Source organism: Taurulus bubalis, assembly GCF_910589615.1.
Source record: "Taurulus bubalis genome assembly, chromosome: 5".
Lineage (NCBI taxonomy): Eukaryota > Metazoa > Chordata > Actinopteri > Perciformes > Cottidae > Taurulus > Taurulus bubalis.
Genome location: NC_136593.1, coordinates 20,683,898 through 20,704,165, shown reverse-complemented (window position 1 = coordinate 20,704,165; position 20,268 = coordinate 20,683,898). Strand labels below are relative to the sequence as shown.

Here is a 20,268-nt window from a genome sequence, read left to right as displayed (position 1 = left end):
ACATTGCCACAGGAGTCTTTTCCCTGATGTGTTCTCTGAATCTTTTATAAGCCACCTCTTCACCTGCCCTTCAGTGGTCACTTTTACTCAACATGCATTTTTTTTTTGTCATGTCACTGCGTTTCTGCTCTCTATTTGATCCAACACGAAGTGTACAATAAGTGAGCTGTTAATCCTTGATGTAAAAAGCATCATCCATTGTCCCCCTTTTACAGGAGTAATGGGCGAATATGAGCCCAAAATAGAAGTTCACTTCCCTGATTCAGTTCCAGCTGCGAAGGAATCGGTGGTGAAACTGGAATGCTTCGCTCTGGGAAAGTAAGTCTGCCTCACTGTGTGTGTGTGTGTGTGTGTGTGTGTGTGTGTGTGTGTGTGTGTGTGTGTGACATATTCCGTAGGCTCATTCGTGCATGAATGAGTGCTACTCAAGGTGATTTAGGGATACACGAGCGTAGCATCACTCACTCTCAGATTCATCAATCCATAGGAAAGCGAGGGCCGCAACATGAAAAGACAGGGGGGTAGAAATCAAAGTTCTTTTTAAGAGCTTCTGAAATCAGGGCAATCACAGTTTGATTTGCAGGGAACAATAAATTTAGCTTCAGCTGCTTTTCGTCTGTGCTTAATCAAACTCGGGAACTTTTTCCCATGTCTGTTTTTCCGCAGCCCCGTCCCAGAAATAAGCTGGAGGAGAACCAGCGGCATCCCTTTCCCTAGCAAAGTGAAAATGAAGAATTCAAACGCCGTCCTTGAGATCCCCAATTTCCAGCAGGAAGACGCGGGGACGTACGAATGTATGGCGGAGAATCGTCGAGGCAAAAATGCCGCGCGGGGTCGTATTTCATTCCATGGTGAGTGGACCATTTAGAATTGACAGGAAACGCAGGGAGACGCCGCAGGAGCCAATGTGTGTCCCCATTTGCACAGGAAACATGCGAGCAGCTGCTTTAATCTCGTTCTTTTGACAGGAAGCCTATTTATCAACAACGTGCTGGGAACAATCGTACAATGAAATGAAAGTTCAGGCTTTTTTTCTAAGCTCGAAAACGTAAAAAGTGAATCTTATTCTAGAGGCGCCACAATTCCTGTCGATATTAAAATCTGTTGACCAGCCCGCCTTCCTCATTATGCTCATAATCCACTTTAAACTTTGATGGTTTAATGCAAGGCTGCTTTAACGGCTTCATGATTTCTGATCCCCCTGACACCCGTTGCTAATCCACTGCTTCTATAATTAAAACACATTTTTGAAGATAACCCTCTCATTTATTCCAAGCTAAACCTCACTGGCTCCAGACAATGACGGACACGGCGCTGTCCATCGAGGAGAACCTCTTTTGGGAGTGCAAGGCCAACGGGAAGCCTAAACCGTCCTACAGCTGGCTGAAGAATGGGGAGCAAGTGACGGCTGAGGTATGGAGATATGTTGAGACAATAGAGCGGAATAATTCTGTGGGGCAACGCAATGAAAGCAGATGTTTCTGTTCCGGTTGCTTACGCTGAATCAAAAATGTAGAGAAACAGTTTAAAAGATGGCTCGTGAGCGTACCCTGCTCTGGATAAACGCATGTTCTGTATCAGAACTGGCTTTTTATGACGAGAATCAACCTCTCATCCATTTTCCACTTGCTCGGTAGAACTACCGTTCATTAAATTCAAGGGGTGCTCCAGCGATTTAGTACCGCGCTTTCATAATGGGGCAGACAGGCACACCTGGTATCTGTATCTAAATATATCATGCGGATAAGAACATCTGATCCAAGGGCCTTTGAATTAACTCTTGATATTAACAAGCAATCGCTAATTCATTTCTAAATCACTTTTTATATTACTGAGGTGAAAATTCACTTTCTGCCTGAACACACCGACCAAACTGCCAGTTTATTTTTTTTTGTAATTAAGAAAATTCGTTTTCCCAAACTCCCAAGCCCCCCTCGGACCTATTTCACACATCATGCCAAAGCCAAGATGTGTGAAATAGGAGAAGTGCCCCTTTAAATCAGCAACTGAAGCAAGTGAATGTAGAATGTAATCATCAGTAGAAACATGCGACAACTAGATTCACATTGAAGGTTGGCAGTGTTTATGCAATAAGGTGACTTTGTACCACACTAATGTGTTCTATTTCACTGAGCTCCAGCTTTCCAAATGCGTCTATAATTAAGAGAGCGCTGAGAGAAGCCCCTCCCCGCCGCCTTGAGGATGTCTGACTAGCTCAATGGGTTAAAAATCATCATCATCCGAGCTGTCATCATAGTTTTTCCAGCTGAGCACCCGCGGCAAATGAATGACTTCTTAATATGCTGCTGGTGCTGTTGTCAACACTGCTTCTCTTCTGTGTATCTACGACGTCAGGTTAGCAGCTTCCACCGCTGCCCTCGTCTCTTCCCATATTCCAAGCTGAACATACGTAGAGCGACACCACACTCTTTAAGCTTTTTCTTTCTTTCTTTCTTTCTTTCTTTCTTTCTTTCTTTCTCGCTCCCTCTCTCTCCCTCCCCCTCTCTGTCCCTCTCCCGCTGTCCTCCTCCCTTCATGGTGCACCAGTAATTGCTGCTGCGCTTGTGGACATAATAGGCTGGCCTTGCAATGGATATGCAGAACTGTATCTCTCTCCTCCTCAGGGCCGGGTACAAATCGAAAACGGGGCCCTCTCCATAGCCGCGGTAAACCTGTCAGATTCTGGGGTGTATCAGTGTGTGGCTGAAAACAAACATGGCATTATTTATTCCGGTGCCCAACTAATGGTGTTAGGTAAGATTGCATCCCTCCCTCTGCTTTTATCCTGCTTATCTGTCTGTGCGTTTGATCATCTCCTGAGATAAAATAAATAAATAACCCAGCAGCCTGCTATAGCTCTACTCAGCAATCAGTCTGCAGACTCATTTGATGTCACTATGGTCTCTGCCAGCAAAAAAAAAAATGAATCTGATGGAGTGTCTCATTTTACTTTTGGTCCTTTCATCATATTGATTTGGATACTACAAACACGATGTGCATGCTTTCTCATGTAGATGGAGTATTGATTCATTGGCGACACTTTGATGACTGCCATCTGACTGGCTCGATGAGAAATTCAATTCTGTCTTGATACATGTGATGACACTTTGAACGACGTCTGACAAAATGCGCAAAACTGCGCAGTGTGGAAGCTTTTCGAGGGGTGGATTATGTGTGTGGCATTGAAAAGGTTGGGCTGGCAGGTGGGTCCGTATCGCCTTGAGCTCAATAGGCATTTCTGCTGAGTTCATGCTGAGCTGACCTCACTGAAAGCTGAGGAGAGTTGATCTCGATACGGCGCGGATGATCTGCAAAGATACAGTTTGCCTATACTTTTGTTTTGATCTCATGTCTTTCTCTACTCCTCCCGGTGCTCAGCATCACCCCCCAGTTTCTCCAGAAGTCCATTAAGGACCCTGCTAAAAGCTCGCTCAGGCAGCGAAGTCACTCTTGAATGCAAGCCCCAGGCCTCCCCCCCAGCAATTACCCTGTGGAAGAAAGGGAACGAGATCCTGCAGAGAACCGAAAGGTAGGATAAAAGTCCAAGTGCATATTCCTAGCAGCTTTTATTCGCATTCAACTGCAAGCCCGATTTGTTTGAATAGTGTGTTTGGGATTTGTGCGGATGCATAGAAGGGAAGGCTAATGAGAAGATTGAGAGCAAGAAAACCCACCCAGCAGGAAAATTGCACATGGCTATTATACTACATGCATGTGCACATAGCTCGGTGTGAGCGATGAAGTTGCCAGAATAGGATGACTTTTATATCGGAGAAGTAAAACAGGAAGCTGTTGCTTGTGCAAACAGAGTTTGATTCACGCAATCATCTGTGCCGCAAAGACAAAAAATGCCTTGTTGCAGATTTGAGAAAAGAGCCATCTAACAAGACGAGAAACACACACAGACATTATGCAGACAATGAGCAAACTTAAAGCGCCACTTTAAGCTGCACAAAGAGGTAGTTTGTTTTCTCCTCTGTTTCGCCGAGAGGCTAATTTGAGCTACTGCAAAGACCTCACACAATGCTAAAGGACCAATTAAAAGGTGGAGAAATCCAAAAGGGAAATCACAAGCGAGAAATGACACATTTGAGCAATCCATCCGCAGACTTGTCATCATCGCAGGGGGAGAAGAAAACCGGTGACTAAACTCCCCCTGCTGCAAGTCGACACACGCACATCGAGAATTCGCAGCAAGTGCACGGGCCGGATCGTATGAATAAGAGCAACTGGAAAACAGCACATTGAAGAAATGGTTAACTGCTGTCTGAATCACGGCCATTGCTTCCTATTCAGAAGGAGGTTTTGAAAGCGAACAATACGAGCAAAGAATCTTGTCAAACCAGCACTGAGGCTCCTTGGTTGGCTCCAGACGGGGAGCTGCATCTAAAGCTGCAAAAAATTGGTAAAATTCCCAAGCTGAGTGACATTGAGCACACAGCATGTGAAGCCCACGTAGTCTCTCAAACATTAGATGTACGCAGACACTGGGTGGGAAAGGTGTTTTCTCTTGAATACAGCCATGCTGTAAGTTGGAACAGTGTTTTGAAAATTGTGTACACAAAATGTCACTGAATAGCAATAAATGAATGGTACTCTCACTCAGATTATGACTATTTCCAATACATATTTTCCTCGTGGCGTCGAGACATGCAGATCATTTTAGCTTTAATTCCTTTATTTGTGTCTTCAATTGTCTTGAATCCTTTTTGCCAGTTATTATAAACAGTGCACTATTTTGTGGGGTAATACTGTATTCCATCACGTCATATCATACAGAGACTTGGGTTCCCAGCGTGATGCCGTCCTCGGTGACCTCAGCAACATAAAATCCGTGAAGCACATTTTATTTATTCATTGAGTTATTCAGTGTTGCTGTTTGTAAAATATTTTCCTCATTTAGTAATGTGTCCCAGAGTTTAGCCTACCACTGAGCCAGGGTGATGGGTCACCCTTCCTGCTGCTTTCCAGCCTCAAAGAATTGTATTTTCCTGGGATTTGGTGAAGAGCTTTAAAGCACCATGAGGGTCAAAGTGCCTCAGTAAGAAACTCCCAGTAGACTTACTAGATGAAGACTAAAATAGTAAAATAAAATAAAACATTTTGAATATCTGCAATAATAATGATTAAAGACAGCAGCAGTATAATGCTCATTACTTCAGTCTAATTGTACACTGTCCACCTCAGTAAAATGCAATTCTGTTTCCACACAGGATTACGCTGCTTCCCAATGGGACATTAAAGATCGCCAATGTAACCAGACGGGATGCAGCCAGCTACACGTGCATCGCTAAGAATCAGTTTGGGACAGCGAGCACGACTGGGAGGCTGCTCATCACCGGTGAGTCCTGCTCTCGTCCATCAACAGCTCACCTTTTACTTACATAATGCTCCACAACCCACCCTACTTTGTTGACGTTATTATGCTTTGCTTATGTTATGCTTTTCAATCGACAGTGGCAGATTTGCCTCTCAAGGGTCCTGGTGACTTAAAAAAAATAGGTTCTAGATTTTCAACGGAAGAAGACAAAGGCAGCTTCTTGTTTCTTCATGGAAACCATTGAGCTTTACAGCTGAAATAACAGCTATAGTTAGTTTATTTTACTATCTGTAGCTAGCCTGATTACCAGATGAGAGAGTTGGCTGAAATCTTCTCTGGCTGACTTCTCATTGTTTCGAGGTGACTCATGAAATGAGCCTCTGAACACCTCCAAAAGGTGTTCAGTTAATCTGGCTGATTAGACCTCTGCCCAGTACTGTGTGGGCATATACAGATGCAATTGATTGACATCTTCCTGAGTCTCTTGTTAGCTTTTCTTGCACCTGCTAAGGTGGAAGAAATGACACCTTTATCATTTTATTGGTAGACGAAGATTTGTGACCTAATGAATTCTGCCCAAAGCTACGCCGTCTTCAACCTGAGCAGAGGTATAATCAGCCAGAATAACTGGAAACACCTATTTACACCCCAGTTTAGATGGTTAAAAGGAAAGTTTGATATCTTGCAAAATGTGCTTAAGTGCTTTAAGTGCTGAGAGTCAGACGAGAGGATGGATATATCTGTACGCTAAATATGAAGCTACGGGCTAACTTTGATGAGCACAAAGACTAAAATGGGGAAACAGCTAGCTTGGCTCTGTCCAACATAAACAAATACCCCTACCAAGACCCATGAGGGCAACTGTGGCTTAGTGGTAGAGCAGGGTCAAACTTCAATCAACGGCTCGGTGGTTAGATCCCCGGCTCCGCTAGTCCATGTCGTTGTGTTCTTGGGCAAGACCCGGATTTGCCCCCGCAGGCTGTGCCTGTGGTGTGTGAATGGGTATGAATGGTTAGATAAGTATAAGGATAAGATGAGTATAATAGATAGACAAGTAATGTTAACGAGCTGTGAGTGGTCGGAAGACTAGAAGAGTGCAAGTGCAGTCCATTTACCATGAGCCACGCACATTAAAACATTGTAGGAAAATGAGGTGTAAACACGACGAATAGCTGTTTAATAAGTGTGTATGTGTCAGACCAACTGTTCAGTAACTTCCTGGAGTATCTGCTAATTGCCAGGAAATGTGTCCCAATCACGAAATAGTCCGTCACTTGATCCCATCAAAATCGCAGATTTGTTATTTGCCTATTGTTGGAGCTAGCTGTTTCCCCTGTTTCCAATCTCTGGGCTAAGCTAAGCTAAATTAGCCGGCTGTTGTCTTTTAAACTTTGCCTGCAGACGGTGACATCAAGCTTCTCATCTTACTCTTGGCATGAATATAAATAAAATACGCTCCAAAACGCTTCCTTTTAGTATGTATTTGATAGCTGCCTAAATGATATCGTACCATTTCAGTGTTCTAATAACGCAAACAAAGACTAAGATGTCCAACATGTAGATGCCATGGAAATAAAAGAGGAGCATTGCTTTCGTAATGAAGCCCAGTACAGTATCATGAGGATTTTTTTTTTATATAAAATATACACTTTTCTTTCTGGACTCTTTAGATGCCAGGTATTGCTCTTTAGGAATCCAAAGCTTTTAAAATCGTGCTGAACCCAGTTATGGTCGTAATGCTATGATTCAACATTTCCTATCAAGGGATGGATTTAGCTCATGGACAATTTCCTTTAAAGGTCTACTATTTCTTGTCAATTTATAGCTTGAGAATACCTTTTATTTATATTGAATGTCGTATTGCACGTTAACAACCAAAGTTATTGTCATATTAATATGACTGGTCTACTTTATGCAAAAACAGCAGTTAAATAAGCAACAAAAACATTATCCTTGATTTAGTCAAAGGTCATTATTTATGAAGGCAGTGACATAACACGTACATGTAGCCCTCCAGTTGTATCTGTTGTGTGTGCGTAGCCACCTGACCTATTTTTCTCATTAGCTTCCATTCTTTTCACACACTGACAGCTGAACCATTTAATGTCACAGCATTTAATTACTGTGACCTTTCCTCAACAAACTCCAATCCACCACAGCCACCAGTGGGAATGTGCTCCCATCTCTGTAATCCTGTTTCAAACATTTTCTCCCAAATTGATACCGGAACATAAAGTGCGTCATTAAATGTTGCTAATGGACAGGCTTGGAATTTAAGTGCTTATTAAAATCAGGGAAAACACACATTTAATTTAATGCCTCGATTCAGCCGTTGAACTGAACTGAGATGGCAGTTGCCGGGGTCATGGTGGGGTCAAAGGTTCTCGTGGCAGTGAAAGGTTCCCGTGGCAGCAAAATTAACATGCGTGCGCCGCCGTCTGTTGTCTGGCCAGAGCCCACCAGGATCACCATGAGGCCCACTAACATGGAGATTATTGTTGGCGAGAGCATCGTGTTACCCTGCCAGATTGCCTGCGATCCAGCTCTGGATGTTTCTTTCTCGTGGGCATTCAACGGCCAGCTCATCGACTTCCAGCGAGACGGCGATCACTTCGAAAGAGTGGGCGGGGTGAGTCTCGAGCATCGCACTCAGCTACATTCCGGCTATTCTCGGATTAATTGGTACACACTGTGTGATGTGTAAGGGTGTGCTCCGCTGCCCTGCTGAGGTCTTCTTTGACACCAATAATTCCCAAGCAGAGAAATGTACACCAAGACCATTTGAGAGTTCCACAGTGGTCCAAAACAGAGCCTCAATGAATGGCACTGTCAGGTCTGTAATGGGGGTTCTTACCTTTTGAATTGGCTGTGTGAGCTGCCCTGTGTTACACTTCTAAAGATATATTAGTGAAATGCCATTTCAGTCATAAAGAGGGTCTTTATTAATACGGTCTTTATACTTTTTCATCCCTTCAACTTCTGGCTCTCTTACCTGAAGGGAGAACATGTTCTTATCGTCTAGCTCTGCCATAATTGAATTTTGCATACCTATTTGTGAATCTTGAGCCCTGAAATAATTAAGTAATGAGCTAGCTGGCATGGCACCAGTGAATGTCCGTATGAAATTCTTATTCTCTCATATAATGATGAGTGAGGACTCTCTGTCGAGTATTTGTTCCTTTTGATGAAGGGCAAAGTCAATTGTTCAGAGCTTGTCAGGATGAAATTGCTTTACGTACGCCTTTCTTTGCTTTTTATAGTGCCAGCCCGTGGCCTGATCGCTGCCATTCACGTGGTAAAGGTTGACATGATATCGGAATGCCCTCACAGCGGCGCGGACACGCCAAATTCATATCTTCATGAATGCAAATGGCAATTACTAATGACATTGAACTGTGCAAAGGAATATAATGAGATATAGTTTTCACAGAATCTGTTTCCCCTGTCCAGAGAGATTACCAGCCCCCTGCTCAACAGCTTCTGATGAATTAATTAACATAATTAAAGCAAATCTGCCTCATCACGGCCTCCATGCCAAGGAAGGACGCCTTGCTCTCTCGGGCACAGGCTCCCAGGTTGGCCAGGTGGCGGCTGACATGAGAGAGGGAGAATCAGACATGGCAGAAAAGTGCATGGAGAACTGTCACACGAAGGGAGGGCAGATGAAAGGAAGAGGTAAAAGAGAAAATAGAGGGGCGGGGTTGTCTCTTTTGCCCGTGGGCGCACAGAAGTGCCATTCCGCTCGGCCCTGCTCTGTCAGGTGCCTCAGAGAGTCGGAGATCCGCGGGCGGTGCCGTTGCTGCGGAAAGGGAGCTGTGATCACTTACCACTGGGGGGTGATGAAATCCGCTACGACTGCAGCAAGTCTTACCTGGCTCGCCCCCAGGTGACTCGTTTCTAAAAGCAACACACTTCCTTTCACAAGCCGACATGCTTTGTTACAGACTGTTCAAGAGCTGACTTTCAGAAGGTGGATTCCAGCGAGAACAGAATAACGCTGGATACAATGTGTTATTGCAACATTGTAAATTACCTTTTTTCGCATTGACATGCATTACGCCATTTTATAAGATAAGGCTTGTGATATTCTATAGTTGTGTTGTTATTGTTGTCAATGAATACCACCAGAAGATCACAAGCGACAATGAATTGATTGTGCCGAACACGTTTTTCACGATAACCGGGATATTACAGGTTCAGTGCATGTCACACTATGCAAGATGGGTCTAGTATCTCATTTTGACAATCCAGTGTGTTAAATTACTAAAATGTCTCATTCTTTGAAAGTGCAGTCAAATGCAAGCTGTACTACTGGCGATGCATAGTTAAAATGTTACTCAAAAGTGACATCGCATATGTGCCAATGTGTCCATGGCCACTTGCAATGTGTATTGTTTCATTTAATGTTGCAATCGGATTAGCTGGTCTGTAGCGAGTCGCAGAACCGGATATATTGTGAGAATTGAACACTTGGTTTTTCAGGCACTGTGTGAATTTTCTGCAAGGTGACAACATTTGCCGTAAGTGGACGTCTCTCCCAGTGCGGTCCAGGATCACCACTTTAGATTGACGTCCCTCTCACAACTGCTAACCTTTGTGTTATGACCCCTGTGCAAAAGTATTGTTCCGTATTGTATTGCTTGTTCCACTGTGCTGTCTCAAAGCTATTAAAATAGTCACAGTGTGTGCCATGATAATTCTTCAAAATGAACATGGGCACCGTAGTTGATTTTGAGTCGATCCCACACAAACAGTCCTGCTGCTGTCGATACGAGACTAGACAGAAGAGAACCAAACATGTATTAATCCTCAGCTGAAAATAGTCTCCAACAATTTCACCATTTATTCCTGTTTGAGTATTGTTTGCTAAAAACTACAGTGCCTAACTGTTAGACAGTATTCAGACTTCTTTCTTTTTTTAAAGGAAACTAAACACTGTTTGTTTTCTGTTTTCAAATAATATGTATTTACATCTTCAGTAGGAACACATGATCTTAGGTCTGAGCAGCACAGACAGTGTCGGGAACATTTTCTGAATTGAGAGACGGACAAAGATATTTGCCGGATTTTGATCTTTTAATGAGATTTATTGACGATAAGAAAAGTATAGAAAACAGCAGCCTTAAAAAAAAGAAGCCTTTCATGCAGCCACTAATAATACAAATGTCAAACACAGATGAGAATGATGACAATAGTTGTGTTTTGCCGTGTTCCCTTACGGCCACCACATGCATCCAGCTTATGTAAAATAATATTTGCTCTTTACACTGGGAGTTATACTCATATCTTGCTTGAGCTTATGTAATTACAGAATAATTAGGATTGCCTTGCCAATTAACTCGACTATGTTTGTTTTATGTGTCCTGTGTGTAGCTGGTAGCTGTTTCTAGTGGGTGGGGGAGGTTGGCATGGTGCTGGTTGGTTGGGTAGCGCCTGAAGGACAGCCAAAAGCATTATTTGTGCAGACTACATCTGCCATGTCTGTTGTTGGTGTTTGAAGAGATGCAAAAATATGTGGCCTGGAGACAATGTGATTGTGCAAGGCATTATAAATGTTTCAAACATCCTGGAGCCAAAAGCTGAGTGATGAAATAACGCTGCATCTCTCACTTAGCCTCGAGTTTTCCAACGATCATATTCCCCTCTTCCAGAGTATATCAGGGGATCTGATGATTCGTAACATCCAGCTGAACCACGGGGGGAAATACGTCTGCGTTATTGACACGGATGTGGAGAGCCTGTCCACCTCTGCCATCCTGGTTGTCAAAGGTAAGAGAGCCAAGCAAAAAGCTTGTTTTCCTATGCCAGTGCATAAACACACCCTGGTAGCAATACTGTGAAATAATGTGGCGTTGAAGCATCTGCACAAGTATTCAAAGAGAAGGATGATTGACAGAGAGGGATGTTAAAAAAATTAAAATCCTTGAAGCTACCTGTAAATATATACGCTGCGGCAGCTTCTGTTTACATTATATATGTCTTGCTGAAATATATTTGGAGAAGAAAAAAAGAGCACACACACTTATTCTGGCATGTGTGACCAGTTTTGTTGATGTGTGCTCGGCGTATCTGGCTCACTGCGCCGGCTTATCTCCGGTGATTTACATTGGTATTCATGCCCTTAACAAACGGTAATAGCAGTCCCAGGTGCTTCGAGAAGGCAATGTTTATCACAGAAAATGACTATAATTGGCTCATTTACACATGGGCAAAATATCATGGAAAGCATTTAAATAATTGAGCAGTTGAGCAAACAACAGCAACATGGTAACGCCGGAGCGCCGAGCAGTCACGGACGCTCGCTCCTCTCTCTCTGCCGGCGTATTGACTCTTCTTTCATCCGTCTTCCTAGTGTCTGCTCCCATCTAGCCCCTCTTTCCTCTTCTCATAAATGATCCCATCCCGTTGGGTAATCACTTCGTAGCCCTGCACACGAAACCCACTGTGACTAAAGAGTCCCCCGCATGCACACCCGCCACGGATGTAGCCAATAAATTGAAGGGAACGCGGTGGCCTTGATATGTAACGAGGGGCAGAAGTCTTAATGAGTTTGATAACGGGAAGGCTTCTTGAAACCTCATTGTCTGATTGACTCAGGTCCGCCAGGGCCTCCGGACAAAGTAGCAGTGGAGGAGATCACAGACAGCACTGCCCAGCTTTCCTGGACTCCCGGAAGGGACAACGGCAGCCCCATCACCGGCTACATCATCCAGGCCCGCACGCCTTTTACCGTGGGCTGGCAGGCTGTTGACTCAGGTACCTCCCTATCCCCCCCCGTCCCCGTCTCTTTTGCAGTAGTATTCATCTGGGTTCCTCTGTGGGGTTTTATTTATTCATCGTTCAATTTGAGTCCAGTTGCGCGAAAACCTGATTTTCCAAACAATGCGTTTCCACTTCGCAGTGCCGGAGGTGGTCAACGGGAACACGCTGACAGCGACAGTGGTGGGTCTGAACGCCTGGGTGGAGTACGAGTTCAGGGTCGTGGCCCGCAACATCGTAGGCCTCGGAGAGCCCAGTCCGGCCTCAGCCAAGACCAGGACAGAGGATGCCAGTACGTGAAACTAAACACTTCAGTGCACAAAAACACAGATTTGCAGCGATTTTAAAGTAATTAAATATCAGGAAACTGGTACTCATTAATTAAATATTTCAACCACAGTACAGCTGTAAGTAATGTATGAACAGTTCAAATTTTCAGGTTTTGTGTTTCTGATTGTTACGTTTTCATGGAAGCAGAGCAAGAATGCTTTTACACCATCTTTGAGGCGGGAAAAACCCTGTCAAGTGTCCAATTGTCTGCTCAAAGTGTTCTAACAGCTGTGACGGAGCTTGCATGTAATGATTTACTTGTCTGGTGTCAATTAAGTTAAATACTGACCAATCCTTGCACTGCCAGTAGATTTCAGTAATAAATGAAGTTTAAGATGTTTCCAAAACCCCGGATTATATTCAGTGGCATGTGAAGAACATTATCGGTAAGACTGCATAATTGACACGTCAAGCTGTAATACATTCCACTTACTTGGTGTCACATTTGTCGGGGTAAATGGACAATGAACAGCACTTACATTGAGCTTTTCTACCACCATGTCATATCGTGAGAAACTCTGTGAGATTAATATTATGAATTTGTTAGAAAACAACTGAATTTCATTAGCAGTGTTCTTAGTTTTCTTTCATGAACGTAAATACATACTAATATATTCATACTTTGCGCTCGTCGGATTATATGATGGCAGTGTTTACCGGTGGCATCTGAGGTGTGATGAGGTTGATAAAAAAAAAATGCAAATTGGTTCCGTGACAAAAAAAACGTTTTTTTATCGAAAATCTGTGAGTGTTATCTCAGAGAAGAATCTTTTTTTTTCTCATATATTTGTGCCATCAACTTTTTCTCAAAATAATACACCCCCTTCCCACTAATCCTTTTATTTGGAAGCCCTTATGTGCCCTTGCAGGAAGGGCTCTCAATAATGTTCAGGTATTTCTCCCGGGAAATAGGAGCGGAATTCCGAGGAAGTACTGGGATCTCCTTTGCCAACATTCAACCTGAACACAACCATGCATGAGCATCAGATATAAGTGCTGCATAACTAGTTGCTGATACGACACGTTAAATGCGATGCTCCATTTACTATAGGGTTCTAAAAGGACGTGCACAAGTGCTCCTCCACCTACACTGTCAGCTTTGCCATCACACTGCGGCGCACAAACAGTTATGAGTGGGAACAGGAATGAAGTGGGTCGGTGCCGAGTGTCATTTCGCAAAGCGACAGATCTTGGCTTGGGTGTTTATGCACGGTGACATTTGGGAAATATCCGTAATTCGGTATTCTCTGAAATGTTTGTGTTTGCACAGTGAGGGATTTGCGGGCTGCAATATGGAAGACAGCATCTGCAGCGCCAGCCTTGTCATAAGGCTACAAGTCTAGTTTGGGCTTGTCGTTGAGTGTTCTAATTGCTCCCCTCTGGGCTTTACTTCTCAGTTCCTGATACAGCTCCCACTGATGTCGGAGGTGGAGGCGGTACAAAGTCTGAATTAGTGATAACATGGGAGGTAAGTCATCTTTCACATTTTACTGTTCTATGCATTGCCGAGTGACGCTTCTGCTTAATTGCGCAGAATTGAACGGAGCAATTTTATGGCCCACATTAGAGCGAGGCACCTCAGGCCCCAAGTGCCATCTCTCTCCCGTCCAAAAGCAAGGACGGAGCGCCCTCGCTCTCGAGGTTTCGCTCTTTGGCCACAATCGTGTAGCCACGCAGCAAACACCGAGGCAGAAGGTGGTGTTCGAGGGTGAAACGGTTCAAGAAAAGGGGTCTGCGTCTAACCGCAGAAGCCCTTGTGCAGCGCAGAGACGGGCCTGTCCGTTTCTTCGTCTGTATGCGTTTTAATATCACTATAGTTCTGTGTTTCGCTCCCAGCCTGTTCCCGAGGAACTGCAGAACGGCGAGGGCTTCGGCTACATCATCGCCTTCCGGCCCGTGGGCACGGTCACGTGGACGCGAGCGGTCATCTCCACTCCCGGCGTGGCGCCCTACGTCTTCCGCAACGACACCATCCCGCCCTTCTCGCCGTTCGACGTGAAAGTGGGGGCGTACAACAACCGTGGGGAGGGGCCCTTCAGCTCCATCGCCACCGTGGACTCGGCGGAGGAGGGTAAGCGCGGACTTCACAGCCCGGCAGCGGAGAGTGATGCTTAAATCAGCTCTAATCTCTCTCTCCTCACAACTGTGACCTTGAATAGCAATGATGAAATGAGCTCCCCCGCCCGCCTCTTCCTTTTACCCCTGTGCTGTTATTTCCCTCCCCACTCAAGCTGGGAATGTCAACTTGATATTAGTTATCGTGCTGGTAGATTACAGGAAATCCTAGCAGACACTTACCACACCGCGCTGTCAGGGAGGTATTCTCTTAATTGAATTTGCTGGGCAGATAGTCTTTCCTTATGTCAGTCACAGATCCCATTAAAAGAGAGTGGGGGAAATAGCTTTTCAGTGAAACTACAGGTCTATTCAGTGCCTTTCTTATTGCTACTAGTGTGTGTGTGTGTGTGTGTGTGTGTGTGTGTGTGTGTGTGTGTGTGTGTGTGTGTGTGTGTGTTTGTGTGTTTGTAATTGTGTTGGATGAGTCGGTGGGATCCTCACCAGCGCTCTATTTTCTGCAGTCCCCAGCCTGGCTCCTAAGAGGGTTTGGACTAGAAGTGTGTCTGCAGTGCAAATTGAGGTGGTCTGGGAAGCTCTCCCTGCCATCTCGGAAAGAGTGCTTGGATATGAGGTACGATATGAATCACTGCAAAATCATTCTTTTCCTCTTTTTTGTTCTCCCTCAAATTACATGATAATTGAGCTCTCCCGTGTGGCCTGTTTATCCAATCATCACCATCCTTTCATTGTTCTGAAAATTAGTTTTCTCACTTGAAATATGCTGCAATATCTTCTTGTTTTTGAGTGTTATGGTATCATGAAATTACCTCAAAACCGCTGGTGCACCAACAGCCAACCCACACGAGGAAAATAAAACCCCTCGTCCTTTCAAGGATGCAAAGAGGGCTTTGCAGTGTGTGTTTTTTTTCTTTTTCTTTCTCCCACCCTCCGGTGCTCCTTCAATATCTGTCACCTCTGGCCCTCAGCTCAGAGCTCTCCAGTTGCCATGGCGGTGGACCCATTGTCCTTTTAGAACAGAGCTCATTGCTCCAAACGACGTCCTGAAGTGGATTTTAGCTGCTGAATCTCAATGCGGAGCCCACAGCATGGATCCGGAGCCGTGTGACGGCACATACGCGGCGCTCAGGCTTTAATTAGACGTTGTTAGGATTGCTAATCCAGCTTCAGTTTAATGCAATCACTGCTATTACCGCCCAAAAGATTACATTACTGTAAACCGAATCCTGCCGCTTACAACTTTACATTGATAACAGATTTGAAATACAACAATTCTACGCGATGGAATGGCAGGTGTATGCCTGAGGGCGAACTTCACATTTAAATTTGATTATTTATCGACTTAACTCTTATGCCACTTAATACCAGACGCATGAATATTGAAAATTACCCAAAGCAAGCGACCAATTAGTCAATTTTGCTTTATCAAACATCGCTTCACCTGCACCCTTAATTGAAGACAAACAACCTGGAGGAAAGCATCTTCCACAGAGCACGTATGGCTGTGCAGGAGGTTGTTTGATACTGCAAAGCAATTTGAAATATTTAGTCACATTTATCCATAACCTCTTCACTTTTAATACACCCTGCTCCCCAAAAGTAAAAAGCTGAGGCTGGTTTCACGGAAAACCGGCAATTATCATAAATTCTCCTTCCTGGGTCAGTCATCATGTGACCAAATAACGCTCTGTTTGTTTGGCCCCGCTGACTGAGAGGATGTGCATCAGTAATTGAGATTCCAGTGAAAAACTCCCTCACTGTAATCCACACAGCATTTCCGATTTCACAACGAAATATACATTTCAATAATGCGGTGAAATGCACCACTAGAATCTGTCCGTTTGTGCCCAAGATTGTGACTTTTATTCATTCCATTTTTTTTAGGTTGTCTACTGGGAAGACGACACCAAGCCCGACACTGTTGGCAAAGTGCGCATATCTGGGAACTACACGCTGGTGAACATCACTGGGCTGAGAGCCAACACAGTCTACTACCTCTGTGTGGCCGCATTCAATACGGCTGGCCCCGGGCCGCAGTCGGCGCCCATCAACGCCACCACAAAGAAACCACGTGAGTGTGGTGGGGGGGCGGTGGCATGAAACGTCCATGAACCGTGCGAGGCCCCTCTCGGGTGACATCGCACTATCCTCAACGTGACAGCCGTAGCGTTTCTTCAGCTTTGTCGGTTGCGCTCGTAAAATTGAATGTGACAAGGGAGCTTTCCATTTACCTTGGGATGAAAAAAGATGTAATCAGTGGTGCTGCAGTGGCAATTTAGCTATTCAAAATGTCTCCAGAAACTGCTGCACAAACATGTGGGGATTCAAGCCCTCAGATCTTCTGCCACACGAGTGAAAGAAATTAACCGTGGCATGCTTGTGTTTTGTGACAACAGGATAGTAAAGCAAATAGGATGGAAAATAGTGAGCCCAAAAAAATCCATGCAAATAGTCCAAACACAAGCAAATGAAGACATCTTCACCAAGTTGAATAAAACATGTGCAGCATTGAGAAAGAAGTAAGCAAATGAGAAATACAGAAACACATAATGAAACACGCTGCGTTTTTTTTCTTTCTTTCTTCTGTTTTCTTACTAGTTTTTGAATGCCATGTCATCAGTTTGCTTTGCTTTTGTGTATTTGCATCTACATTGCAGTGTGTTGGGCTCTCAAGGCCTCCGTAGAATTCACTCTGGCTTAATTAGTGGAGGTGCTCTGCTGCAGCCTCAATTTATAATTGAGGGTTTTTTAATATCTAAATTTTTCCAAGTGGAGCCCACTGTGCTTCATGTAGCAGGAATAAGTAAATGATCCTATGCATGCATTGATTGAGAAGAACCCCCCCCTACGGGAAATAGTTATGCAGCATATCCTGTAGTATAACCATATCCCTTTCCAGCTCCAGATCGTGCTCCGCTCAACATACAATGGACCATGATTGGCTCCACACTCACGATGCACTGGGATGCGGTAGTAGCTATGGAGACGGAATCGAGGGTCACTGGATATTTGGTAGGTCGCGATTCACTGCAAAGCTCCGATTTGTCTTCAGAATTCAGGGTTAGCCTGAACTAATTCTCCGCGTCGCCCTCCTGACCCTCAGGTGCTGCTGAAAAGAAACCGCTACAACGACGTCAACGCCATCTCGACAATCAAAACCACCGTGGAGCTCAGCCTCTCTGCCAATGACAACTATCTCATTCAGATCAAGGCCGTGAGTGAGGGAGGCGAAGGTGTGGGCAGCGAACCCATCCACATCCATAAATTAAGTGAGTTACCTTCACGTCGTTCTCCTTCTGACCACTGATCAAACGGAGGGTTCAATGATTCGGATGGGACATTTAATTTGGCTTCATCGCTTCCCCTTCCATCCGTGTGTAATAGACTTATTTAGAGTGCAAGAAAAGCGACCTTTTTAGAAATGCGTGTGCGGTGTCATCCATCTCTGCCATTGGGTTATTATTCCTTGTTGACTGGCTGCACAGCGCCGCAGCATATAAAGCAGTTCCCATCCCACTGCTTTGCAAAATATGTGAGGCGGCCCAGTTTGCCGCTCTCCCCTTTGATATGATACGAACTTTATCTTCCCAGGAAACTTAAACAGCCTCTCCTGTCGGAAGCCAGTAATAATGTAGATATGGGAGAGAATAAAAAAATAAAAAAATCACAGTTGGCTTTTGATTTATGATGACTTGTCAGAAATGTAGGGGGATAGCGCTGCAGAGCGCAGTTTTTTTTGTTCTTTCGATCTGAGGGGTATTTCTGGTTCTTCACTGGCTGCTCTGCTGCTTTTTGGTTTGCAGGCATGGGAGCGCGGGGCTCGGGAGCGATCCGCCTCAGCCCATTGTACCTCTCTGCGGTCCTCATCGGTGCCCTGCTCTGCTCCGCCTGGTGATGTCTAATCGGAGCCTACAGAGCGCCCTCCCTCCCCCTTCAGTCAGCCCGTCCACTGGACTGGCACGAGGCCCGGGCTTTCAGTGGCCAGGACTGGGAGAGACTGGAAAGGACCGGACTCCGCCGAACTCTTTAAAGGGACCACGCCACTTTTTTTTTTCAAAGGAACATCTGATTTTATTTTTCGCGTGCATGATACCTTTTAGTATTTCTTTCAGCGTCATAAGTGCCACCATGCTCTAGGTTAACATTTTTTTTTATTTTAGAAGTTATGCTGTCTCCTTGACTTAATCTTCTTAGTATCTTTTGGAGATACTAATGCCTTAAAAAAAACATTTTACACATACAGTCCATACCAAAGTAGGTGATAGGCTGCTTGCTTTATGGTTCCTCACAATAATTTATCTTCTCCAGATTACCTACATTCATTGACTTTATCCATATTTTATCATCTCAAAAATGAAATATAAACTAAACCAGTTCCATTGACAGAACATCAACTAAAGTCCTTATCACATTTTTCGCAGCTTTTGCCAAAAGAAACACCAATTGTAGGCTTAAAAAAAGACTTTGACAGATATACAAAAGATGCATAGCAAATTGATCAACTGTGCCTCATCCCACTTTTCTGTGCAAACTGAAATAACATTAGGTCTGTTGGAAAGCCAAAGTCTCCTGAGTTTAAGGCCCTCTCTACAATAATCTGATAGATCTTGGCATTCTGCCATCTCTTGCTCCTCTAAATAATAAATGCCTATCACGCTTCGTGTTCTCAGTCTGGCTTAAAAAGCCGGGGATTGCAGAAGATAGAGACGTGTGGTGTCAGATCCCGTGTGTGCTGTTCCTCCTCCACATTTAGACAACCCCTGTTCTAGATGCGTATACCATATCACAGGAACATGTAACATATAAACACCCCAGATGACCAGCTGGCCCAGTGCACAATACACTTGCAGCGTAACAGTGCCTTCACTAGAGCTCACTTATTTCTCTCTTTCTTTCTTTTCAAATAGCTTAGGGGGGGGAAGAATCATGTTGCGGAAGAAGGCATTGTTTGCTTTTCTCTCTCCGAAGAAGTTTGTCAGGAAGAACAGGAAACTCAGAATGTAGATGGAGCCCGTTATTGGAGAGGGTATGTTGATTAAATTTTCATTTGAACAAGCACCGGGTTTACCTTCGACTAAAAGGGTTGGAAGCTTTAGAAAAGCCGCAATGGATTGAGATATACGGCGGAAATTTTGGTCCCAGTATTTATGACCTGTGGTTTAATAAATGTATGACTCCATCCGAAGCATAATTTATGGGCTATTAAGGCATCAGAATAATTGAAGCCGATACTGCGGTGAGAGTGCCCTGACTGGAATTGGAGCGAAAGGCACGGCTGTCATTCTACCCCCACCCCATCACCGCCCATTGGACACACACCAGACTGAACAGTAACAAAAGAGCATTGCTACTCTGCTGAGGGGGAGCTACTTTTCACGCTCTTTGTATCATGTGGATGAGTCTGTCAAAAGCCAACCCGAGAAAGGTGCGATTACTGGGGTCCTGGCGGTGTTCGTTCGTGGACGTGAAAGGATACAGTCAACTGAACTGCTACACATTACTGTGCCTTTGCCGAACATGGGGCTGTGTACGGTCATTAGCTCGGAGGCTGTCGTCGTCTGTATTTTGCACTCTCTATTATCCCACCACCCCTGCTTCCCCAAAGTCATATGAAAGCACAAGGAATTGATGCAAGGTGACTGGATGTCCTCACTTAGTCGTCTGAACAGGTGTGCAGTCCCCAGAGGCCTCATAAAACGTCCAAGCGGCCGACATAATCAGGCTGTCCTATCTGCTCCTTCGCCAGTTTCATAAAGCTCTGTGCTCTTTGATTAGGTCGCTGC

At 44.5% G+C, this 20,268-nt stretch overlaps 1 protein-coding gene across 1 annotated transcript in view; it reads left to right on the top strand.

Annotated features, from left to right (window-relative positions):
• The window catches only part of cntn3b (contactin 3b), a gene marked incomplete at both ends in the record, with an annotated part of 39,784 nt that extends 21,404 nt beyond the window's left edge, over positions 1–18,380 (top strand). Inside the window, 17 exons of the mRNA XM_079218572.1 lie at positions 216–318; positions 667–851; positions 1,277–1,413; positions 2,625–2,754; positions 3,379–3,529; positions 5,214–5,341; positions 7,774–7,949; positions 10,972–11,089; positions 11,918–12,076; positions 12,222–12,371; positions 13,807–13,877; positions 14,246–14,480; positions 14,989–15,098; positions 16,370–16,556; positions 17,385–17,497; positions 17,589–17,754; positions 18,289–18,380. Of these exons, the coding sequence (XP_079074698.1) occupies positions 216–318; positions 667–851; positions 1,277–1,413; positions 2,625–2,754; positions 3,379–3,529; positions 5,214–5,341; positions 7,774–7,949; positions 10,972–11,089; positions 11,918–12,076; positions 12,222–12,371; positions 13,807–13,877; positions 14,246–14,480; positions 14,989–15,098; positions 16,370–16,556; positions 17,385–17,497; positions 17,589–17,754; positions 18,289–18,380 (2,411 nt within the window). The remainder of the gene's footprint in view (positions 1–215; positions 319–666; positions 852–1,276; positions 1,414–2,624; positions 2,755–3,378; positions 3,530–5,213; positions 5,342–7,773; positions 7,950–10,971; positions 11,090–11,917; positions 12,077–12,221; positions 12,372–13,806; positions 13,878–14,245; positions 14,481–14,988; positions 15,099–16,369; positions 16,557–17,384; positions 17,498–17,588; positions 17,755–18,288) is intronic.
• Between the last annotated feature and the right edge of the window lie 1,888 nt (positions 18,381–20,268).